This window comes from Doryrhamphus excisus, chromosome 11 (genome assembly GCF_030265055.1).
Source record: "Doryrhamphus excisus isolate RoL2022-K1 chromosome 11, RoL_Dexc_1.0, whole genome shotgun sequence".
Classification (NCBI taxonomy): Eukaryota; Metazoa; Chordata; class Actinopteri; order Syngnathiformes; family Syngnathidae; genus Doryrhamphus; species Doryrhamphus excisus.
In genome coordinates this window covers 8,782,147-8,792,340 of record NC_080476.1, presented here as the reverse complement: position 1 = coordinate 8,792,340, position 10,194 = coordinate 8,782,147, and the positions used below count along the sequence as shown (strand labels likewise).

Sequence of the window (10,194 nt, the reverse complement as noted above, 5' to 3'; positions counted from 1 at the left end):
GTTTTAGACCCATCATCCTGCATAGTCAGATACTAGAAACTGTCTACCTTTACTAGTCAGCTTTTCTACCTTTACTAGTCAGCTATTAGTGCAGCGTTCATGCAGTCATTGTTCAGTCTACAAGGACGTTCTTGAGCAAAATTATCATTGGCTGCAACCATGGGTGTATGTGTCAATCATATACATTACACTGAGTGCCACTAATTAGTCATGACTGAAAAAGGATTAGGGTAATGCTATAGATAACAGCAATGATCAAATGTAGAGTAGAAGGTATAGGCTATAGGAAATCACAGTCAGTCTTGGTGTGTTTTAGAATGAGTTATTTGAAGTGTGATTTGTGTAGCCTGTCATATGCGCTTGTAATTCCTCCTCTGATGGTGGAATAAAATATCCTAAAATGTTCTCTCAACTAAGCTATTTCTATTCCGCTGTTAGAGATAAGAATAGTAATTAATCCACAGTTGCCATATGTCTTTTTACATGGGCGTTTGTATCGTGACAGCAATCTTCTAGCTTCAAAAGACGCTATTACCTGAGAGCAGTAGGACATGATAATTCCAATATATTACATATCAGTCGTCTAAAACCAGCACTGAGCCAGGAAAACATGACTGCTTTAATACCCCAACAACAAAAGAAGACTAATTAATTGATTTTGACATCGTAATTTTCTCCAAGCTCGCTAACATAACCTTGCATTAATGAAGGTCTTTAGTTAAAGGTGAGAGGTACAGATCTTGTTGCCCTTCTATTATAGTGCCACTTACAAAAAACATAATAATTCCATCTTCATTACCTGCTGACATGCACTCGGTGGATTTGATAAGCCGGAGTAGCCAACCCGGTTTGTTCCAACACTACTTTGATTTTACATTTACTGCATCATCATATGGGGGTGGTTTACAGTAATAACGACTACTGCAACTTGATGCACACCTGTCACCATTTGCATTTGAAAATAAGGGACATATTCCAAAAAAATGAGGGGATTTTGGTATTTGAGTCTGTCCATCAATTCCAACAGCACCACCTGGACTCAATGCAAGAAAAATATTTGTTGCACTGTGGTGCAACCCATGTTATTTTACTAGGGTAAAATACGGTAGTTTCTCAAGGGAAGTGGGAGGGTTGACAAGGTCTAACTTGATGACCCTTATAAACTTTCGAATTTGAACTTCTTGATGCAATCTACATGCACGCTGACCGGCTGCAGATGCCAACCGGATCAGGAAATGTCATTGTATTTCATTAGCATTCACACCAGACTGAATGAAAAGTCAGCCCTGCCTTTAAACACAATGGACTTTTCAATTACAAGGAGCTACAGTGCCCCCATGTGGCTGTAGAGAATAACGTCATGATGTGTTGGTGACTTGATAATTGATACTATGCTCAGTTAAAAATCATATATAATGTTATTTTAAAAATAATGACGTACTGTGTGATCACAAAGTTGCTAGCTCTAACCCTCACAGTGAACATGTTATCGGGAAAAGGGAACTGAGGGACTTAAAAACTGCAATACAGCATTAACTGGAAGACATTGCAGGGAGTTATTTATACCCCATTATTGTTTTAATGGCAAAGGGGTCATCCTAATGGTAATTAATCACAACAAATCACTCCAGCTTCCTCTGTGGTGACACTTTTCATTTCGCCAGTTATTATCCCCAGCCACTGCTTTGAGTAATGGTTTCGTAATGACCTTGTTAACTGCATCTCTGCATGTCTGGCATTTAATAAAGCAAGGGAACAATGTCAGAAGTGGAGAATGCACGATTATCTGATCGGGAGGGACAACCTTTTGGATGGCTAGAATGTGTTGAACATGGTGACATGCATGCATGTATCAAACATCCTTCATCCTCTACTGTTATTAAATAGAACAAGTAACTTGTAATGTGGAACTTATGTCAATGAAAATGGTTACATTTTTCAATGTATAACAAAATTACATGGAACATACATGACCAAAAAGGAGGAGGAAGAAGCGGAATTGTTTAAGTCCTAACCTATTAAGTCCTCGCCATGTCTCAGCAGTTAGTCTTCATTTCCTGCATTTAACATGTTAACATTACTTTATTCACCATTTTCAATAGGGAAAATAGCTTTATTTTACATAGGCCAAAAGTTTATAGTGTTTTTAATACATGTTTTACCTGAGGTCATAATTTGTCTCTCTTGTCTATTTTATTTACTCATTATTTTGATAGTTACTATTATTACTATTAATATTATTATATATTATAATTACTTTATTATTACATATAATAATATAATATATATAATATTTATATATATAATATATTATATATATATATATATAATTACTTTTTTCCTCAATATATAACGTATTTTTAATATAATTGAATGGCTGTTTTGGTGCCTTCTGTATCTGACTGATGCATACTGTATGTAATTGAGCCGTAGGGGTCAGTAGTGAGCATTATAGGAAAGAAGCACACAGATATGACAAACGAAGTAGAAAAAACCTACTCTAGTAGAAAATGGCTCTCCTGGAGAATGGGTGTCATCGCACTCATCTTTGAGTGCAGTTTCTCGGCATGCTTGATCATTGCTAATAAAGAAATGTTTAAAAAGGCAAAAAGAGCAAACTTCCGACGAAGAAATGAGTCCGACGAGGACGAGCGGGAGGAGAATACGCAGCCGATGCTGGCGCCGACATTGTTCGGGCCTGTTTTGGAGGAAGTCCCGTTCCTGGAGACCTCCAACAACAACCATAACGTTAGCTTAGCCCCCAGCAGTAACGGCTTTGCGGGCAGTTTTAGCAGCGGTAGACCCTCCAAGAAGGACAAGAAGGTGAAAGAAAGCGGCGCCTTGGTGGTCGGACCCACGAAAGCTAGCTTGCTGAGTTTCGATGATGAAGAAGGTAAACCGACCGGCCCGGCGTCACTTAGGCTAGCTAAAGAAGCGTGCTGGTGCGCCATCTTTTTCACGCAGTTAATGCTAATTTATCTTTATTTTGTCCTTTGATAGTCTCTAATTTCTATTATATAACGCAGTCATTTCTTCTACTGCATGCTGGGATGCGACCATTGACCACGTGACTGGATGCATGGCGCTTGAAATCTTCATATGAGCTCCACAAAAATAAAAGTTGCTCTTTTACATTCAATAAATGAGGATAAAAAGAACATGCTGCGATAGTTTTTTTGTCACGAATTGTATTTTGTACGCAAAGTAATTAATTTGCAGTTGTCAACTGTATCTTCATGATATATAGAGGACTAAAACACAATTTATTGTGAAAAGCAGTTCTACTTGTCTATTTCTTATCTCTGCCCCTCATTGTGTCATGGCTCCTAGAAGAGGGAGGCTCTGATGTCTTCAGAGTGAAGAAGTCCAATCACAGCAAGAAAATTGTCAAGCAGCTCAAAAAGGAATATAAGGAGGATTTGGAGAAGGGTGGCACTAAATCAGGTGGAAAACATTTGCTTGCAGTTTGATCCCTTTTGGGGGAAAAGGGGCTGGGGAAATATATACTGACATTGTTTTGTTCCATAGATACACCACCTGTACCCACTGTCACTGTCAAAGAGGAAGTCGCCACCAGCAATGTGGGCGGCGAACATGGTGAAGAAGAAATGGAGGTGGACAGTGCTGAGGAGCACGAAGAAGAAGCGAAAAGTCAAGGAACGAGTCAGGTGTCCAAGAGCAGCAACACCGGAACCACATTCAACACTCTCTCCTCCCTCAGCACTCTCAGACCTGGTACCACATTGCTTCATGTCATTTTGTTTCACCAAAAAGCATCAGAAAGAAAAAAAAACATAATTCATTTAAGGTCTAGAGATGTATACACACAAAACAACAGTTGGCACCAAACAACTTCGCTCAATGCGAGTCAGGACTGCAATCTCATTGTGCACCACCACTTTGCCTTTTGTGGCAGCTTGTATTTAATTAACATTTAAATGCATGTCGTAATAGGGACTTCCTTGCTTTCACGTTTAATTCGTACCACGTGGGAACTTGTTGTTTAGTTACGATGCATACCAAAACCATTAATGGCGGTGCAGATTCAATAGCAGCCTGCCACAAATAAATGTATGGGGAAACACTGATATGCTTTGTTTACACATTCTGTGGTGCTTATCATAAGACTCACAGTGTAACCTTTGTGTCACTCTAGGGGAGATCCCTGACGCAGCCTTCATTCATGCTGCCAGAAAGAGGCGCCAGCTTGCCAGAGAACTGGGCGGTGATGCCCCCCTGGTAGAGACGGAAGCCCCAAAGAAACGCCTGGCGCAAGAAGACCAAGATGGTAGCGACGACGAAGACGAGGATGAGAAGAGGATCCGCTTCAGCGGTGTGCGGAGCAAAACGCAGAGGCAGAAGATCGCAGAGGAGATAGGTACCTCACCCTACGAGACTGGGTGTGCACTGTGTGTTGCCATCATGGTATGATGATCGTCTGTTGCACGTGGACAGGTATCGAGGGGAGTGACGACGAGGCGCTGGATGCTGGTGCTGATGAGGAAGTGAGCCGGTGGGAGCAGGAGCAGATTAGGAAAGGAATCAGCATACCACAGGTGAGAATTCAGCTTCCTCCTGAAAGTGAACACATATTTGTGATTGCTGATGATGTCATTTTTGACAGGTCCAAAGCAGTCAACCGGAGGACAACACTGTCTACTACCAGAACAGCTATGATGTTCAGCCTTACGGAGCTTCATACAGCATGCCTTTCACATACAGCACTGCGGCATCTCATGCCGGCAAGATACCCGGCCTGGCAGACAACGGTTCCGTTCACTTCGGCGTCTCTGTTAGTGACTTAGCCCCAGTGTCCATTGATCTGGTAAAGAAACGCCTGCAGGATAGGTAGGTGAAGTAGAACGGCCACCCTGTCATGTCGGCTGCTGTGTGCTGTGGTCGTGGAGACCTCGTAGCTACATACAGAGCTAACCACATGGGGGTGGGATGGATTCGATCTTATTATATGTCTTAAAACCACATTATTGTGTACTAATACCCTGTAAAGCAATTATCCACTTTCTTCATTTAACCTCTTTCCTGTTTTTTCCTTTCCTTCCTTCACGCCATGTGTCTGCAGGCTCGGCCACATGCATGCAGGCCACAACGCCAACATCGAGCGCTACAGACAGATCCAAGAAGAGCTAACTGCCTCAGAGAACACCATTCAGCAGCTGGACGGCTCGTCCAATGACCATGCAGATCAATATAAATTCTTGCAAGAGATGCGAGGGTATGTTGGAGACTTGCTTGAGTGTTTCAATGAAAAGGTAAGGGAGAATGTACCTGCTCTTTAATTAGCTGTTGTTTTGTGTACACATTGAGTAAAGTCAACTATACACTGATTTGATACAGTTGTATATTTGATGCATGTCTAATGAATGCCAGCAAAGATGAGTCCAATATGGTTGCTACGTAATACTTCGACACACATTTGTACATACTAGTATTTGCATGTGTTAAAACACGAGACATAAACCTTTGCAATTGTGGTCTGCCCATCAACACAAAAGCATCTAGCGCATTAAAAATGGTGGCATTCACATTGTTATATGTATGAAAGTTCTGTTTACATGTGTCATCAACGCATCTTATTGGATGTGTATATAGATATCGGCTATGTTGTAGAGTAGGTGTTGTGTTTCAAGGAAATTAGTATTGTAGTAAAAAAACAAACAAAAAAAAACAATACCTCCAGCTTTTGCTTTTCATGCTTGATAAAGGTAATAATGATTTTGGTTCCACAGCAGCAACTATATGAGGCACCCTGCATCTTCCTGCCGCTTGTTTCATTAAATGATGAATTTGAATGAGTCCCTCAAAATTACGGCCGGCGCTGAATATTGTTTGTGTTGGGTAAAAAAGAAATTACAGCTTTGAACATCGGAAGGTTATGTTTTTACCCCACACTGGTAATATTCCAGTGCCATTTCATAATCCTCCTCTTTCGCAGCAGCAAGGCACTTCCTGTGACTCGGGAACCCTGCTTTTGTTTGGGTCAGAGGTCACAGAAGGCGTCATATTTTTCAGGTGCCTGCTGTCCTGGAGCTGGAGGCTGCCATGCACCAGTTACTAAGGCAACGGGCCTTGCGACTCGTCCAGAGAAGACAGGATGATATTAAAGATGAATCGGCGGAGTTTGCAAGCCTTTCAAGTCAGTCCATCTTGAAGGTTTTTATGATTCATTCGAACGGCCTCGTTAGTTACGTGCGTGCGTGTGTGCGTGGTTGGGATTGAGTGACATTTGAATGTTTGTGTGTGTCAGTGTGAGTGAACATGTATACATGAGGAAATGTCATCTAGTTTTGTACGGCTGAATCTCACATTCAATGGAAAGTCAAAGTCACTTACAAGGTGACAGTTGTCTCTGTGTAAGAAGTTTCATGTTGCAGGCGGTAAGTGAATAGGAATCAAGTCATTTGATACGAACAGTACTTGGACATAACTAGTCAATTAATGAAGAATTCTGTTGATTATGTGGAGTTAATTGAATCATTAAGGGAGGTGGTCAAATGCGGGAACACAAAGAGTTGGATTAGTACCTGTTATGGACCAACTATAAGAAATGTTAGCTTTTAGTCATGTTAGTGTGAGGGTGATCTTCAAATAAAACTACTTGCCCTCACGCCGCTCCTGTCGCTTGTAGATAAGGCCGTCATGGCTCCCAACCTGGACTTGTTTGGTCGCGACCGTGCATTGTACCAAGAGAGCAGTCGCCAAAGGCGGATAGCAGAAAGAGAGGCACGACGGTATGCTGAGAAAAAAAAATTAGCCTGAACATGCCTTCTCCTTGCCACTAAATTCTCAACCATGTTGTTAATCTTTCGCCTCACAGAGCTCGTCGGCGTCAAGCTCGAGAGCAGAATGGAAAGTGGGCTGAGCACAAGGAAGGCTTGTCGTCTGACGATGAGGAGACATCTACGGACATCACCAGCTTCGACATGGAGCACGGTATTAGGAGATCAATTAGGAGATTTACAAGCAGTGATCAAATGCCAACTGACACAGATATACACAACACTCTCCCTTCCAGATCGTATCGGAAGAGAATGTAAGAAAGTGTTTGAGGATGTGGTGGAAGACTTCCATTCTTTGGATTACATCAAATCCCAGTTTGAAGTTTGGAGGAGGAACTACACCGACTGCTACAAAGATGCTTACATAGCCCTCTGCCTGCCCAAACTCTTTAGCCCTTTAGTTCGACTGCAGCTCATCACATGGAACCCTCTTGAGGTAAAGTCAGCTCTGTTGATGCTTTGTTTTAAACATGCAATTAGCTAAATCTGAAATGACGTTTTCTTTATACTCCTCTGCAGGCGCAGTGTGCAAACTTTGAGTACATGCTCTGGTTTGAGTCACTATTGTTTTACGGCTTTGAGGAGAATAGCACATTGCAGAAAGGTGACAGCGACATCGGCCTGCTGCCTGCTATTGTGGAGAAGGTTGTGCTCTCCAAACTGACAGGTAAGAAAACATCTACACCTAAGAAGTAGATTGAAACCTTGAGATTTGTCCCTAAAAGATGGTACACTTGGAGAAGAGTGTGCCAGATTTTAGCTTAGTGGCATTAACTTCAAGTGTTTTGGTGTGATAATGACTATAGAACTGTAACATTATAACAACATCTCTGTGCTGGTTGCTCAGTACACTATGGCTAAACCAATAAGTCACCAAAACTGTACCCTAGATGGATAAAGAAGTAAATGGGTCAGGTGTTCTCATACCTGCTGTTGCTGACTATTGTTCTGTTTGAGTAATGTCACCTGTTTGAACCTTTTCCATGTGTACATGCCAACAGTGGTGTCAGAACAAGTGTGGGACCCGCTGTCAAACAGTCAGAGCGTCAGACTGGTGGCCTTCATTCGCAGACTGATGAAAAGTTACCCAACTGTGCTGCATGGGGACAACCAATACACACGGGTACCGCCTCCTCTTTCATCACCTCCATGTGGATAATGTTCTGATATCAATGTCATGATCTGTTCTTATTTATTTGCCCATTAGGAGCTGCTGAAAACGGTCGTCCTGCGGGTGCGGCGAACACTGGATGAAGATGTTTTCCAACCTCTCTACCCTAAAAAGTACTGCAGTCATGCTAACATTGAACATAATCATCATTTGATCTACGGTGTTGTCTGACAGACTACGCTTTGCTTTTGTTTAGTTTGCTGGAAAACAAGAACGGTGGCCCTTACTTATTCTACCAGAGGCAATTCTGGACTTGTGTGAAGGTTTGTAGATCGCCTTGGAATGTGCTATGGATGCTGTGTGAGTCTAACTCTGGCTTATTTCTGTGTGTAGCTATTGGGGAACATCCTGCAATGGGAGGGGATTCTCTCCCCTTCCTGTCTGAAGGACCTGGCTTTAGACAGCACTTTGAATAGGTACATCCTCTCTGCATTGCAGACGACTGACATCAGCGAGGACAATGTTTATAAGTCCCAGAGGGTAAGTCTTTATTAAACAAAGGAGCTGTCTTCATTCGTATGTGTTTTACTTTTACTTTTACTTTTTCAGGTGGTCGAATGCTTGCCGGCGCATTGGTTCTCTGGGCTAAAGGACCAGCAAACGTTGCCTCAGCTTGAGCCTCTTTGTCGATACCTTGTGCATTTGGCCAACTCTTTGTACCGCAGCAGCTTGGCGGCATCTGATACCGACCGGCGGGCAACAAGGTAAGACATTAAGATCCAATCTGTTTTTTAGGGTGTATTTCGGTCAGTATGCATTTTTTTGCCTATTGCCATTGTGCGTGATTTGTGATTTGATTTGCTTATTGGTTACCGTATTGACCAGAATATAAGACAACACGATTTCATCAAGCACCTCGTAGATTGCTAGTCTAAATCTCTAAACCCTGGTGGACAGCAATCACTCTCCTGCCTTCACATCCTATAGTGAAAAAAACATGAGAATGAGCGTTCACCGCTCCAACTGTGCCACAGATTTAGCAGCTACAATAATTAACTGGTATTGTCATGCCATTATGCTGACTTTTGTTTTAAACATACTAACTTGTGCCAACAGGGAGCAAGTGAAAGAGATCGTAAAGATGCTGGCACACATGAAAGCAGTGGATCACATAATTGCTGTGGCGGCAGAGCAAGGTATCAAGGACATCAAGCCTCTTTTGGAAACCAAGTCATAGACCACAAACATTTGTAGTCGTGTTCAACCTCTCACGAATGGACTCTACAATCTCTGCAGTCAGTTTTCCCCACAGAAGTGAAGTGTAAATACTGTGAATAATGTATAGAAGTGTTCCATACCTCCTCCGTGCACTTGTTTAACACTCTTCTTGTCAAGTCCACTTGCCTTCTTAATGCATTTGGACTTTTATTGACATTTTTCAAAATACAGTACCAAAACAGAGTTCAACACACTGCTAATGTTAAATCTGCCCATCTGTCTTTGCTTCTACTCCTCTCACATACACTCCTCATTTTTCTTTCCATTCTGACTTGACGCTGACCGGTAGTTAGAAATAGCAGGGTCATGTTTCATGTTTTATCATTTCTTGTTTGCTTGTGAATAAAATATACAGTTGAAAGTGTTTGTGCCTTTTGAAACAAGTTTATTTGGTCTTATGTATTGTGCCGTACTGTAATTAAGATCTAAATTGACTTCACAAACACAACAATGCTCAGTTTTGATTGACACCGACTTCTATTTTGAAGAACATACTATTCAAAAGACGTAAGTAAAGACCCTCTATGTGGCAGGAGCAGTCTGCTGTTTTTATTAACCTTCTGAGATAAATGCTTGTCAAAGATGACAGGAACGCTGCCGTTAGGGACCTACTGGAACAATAGTCAAAGATCATATGTAGGACAGAAGTGCACTTCTTTTTTTTTTTAGGATCATCTGCAAAAATGATACTCGGAGATCCTTCATGACGACAATGCTGCTGTTTTTAAGGACATTCTCACCTTACGTTTATTCTAGAAGGATAGTCTTTATGGTGCCACCAACATTTAAAGATAGAGAGGTGTCTATCTGCAGAACTAAACCCACATTTACAATCTGCAGAGCATGCTGGGTAACCTCAAATTTGAGTTGAAAAAGGACAGGGTGATGGTGGCTCCCACGGACAAACCAGTTCAGAACCACTTCGCTAAATGACAGGAACTGCTGTTTTTAAGGACTCACTGCAAAATAAAATGGTCGAAGATCGTCTATATTTAGGACTCAAAAAGT

The 10,194-nt window shown here is 41.8% G+C and overlaps 1 protein-coding gene across 1 annotated transcript; it reads left to right on the top strand.

The window, feature by feature from the left end:
* Nucleotides 1-2,480: 2,480 nt before the first annotated feature.
* Nucleotides 2,481-9,550, top strand: paxbp1 (PAX3 and PAX7 binding protein 1). The gene is made up of 18 exons (XM_058087400.1): nucleotides 2,481-2,893; nucleotides 3,331-3,444; nucleotides 3,529-3,735; nucleotides 4,157-4,378; nucleotides 4,456-4,556; nucleotides 4,625-4,848; nucleotides 5,081-5,270; nucleotides 6,031-6,154; nucleotides 6,647-6,749; nucleotides 6,836-6,951; nucleotides 7,034-7,233; nucleotides 7,317-7,464; nucleotides 7,799-7,920; nucleotides 8,005-8,081; nucleotides 8,165-8,231; nucleotides 8,302-8,448; nucleotides 8,518-8,672; nucleotides 9,025-9,550. Exons 1-18 carry the CDS (start codon nucleotides 2,527-2,529, stop codon nucleotides 9,143-9,145), a joined length of 2,805 nt encoding a protein of 934 aa, XP_057943383.1. The 5' UTR covers nucleotides 2,481-2,526; the 3' UTR covers nucleotides 9,146-9,550.
* The last annotated feature ends 644 nt before the right edge of the window (nucleotides 9,551-10,194 follow it).

Excerpts from the sequence above, each read along its gene's own strand:
- paxbp1 (XM_058087400.1), top strand. The coding sequence starts at position 2,527 with ATGGGTGTCATCGCACTCATCTTTGAGTGCAGTTTCTCGGCATGCTTG. Across the intron at positions 5,271-6,030 it reads TTGAGTGTTTCAATGAAAAG|GTGCCTGCTGTCCTGGAGCT; the intron begins GTAAGGGAGAAT and ends CATATTTTTCAG. Across the intron at positions 6,750-6,835 it reads GCAGAAAGAGAGGCACGACG|AGCTCGTCGGCGTCAAGCTC; the intron begins GTATGCTGAGAA and ends TTCGCCTCACAG.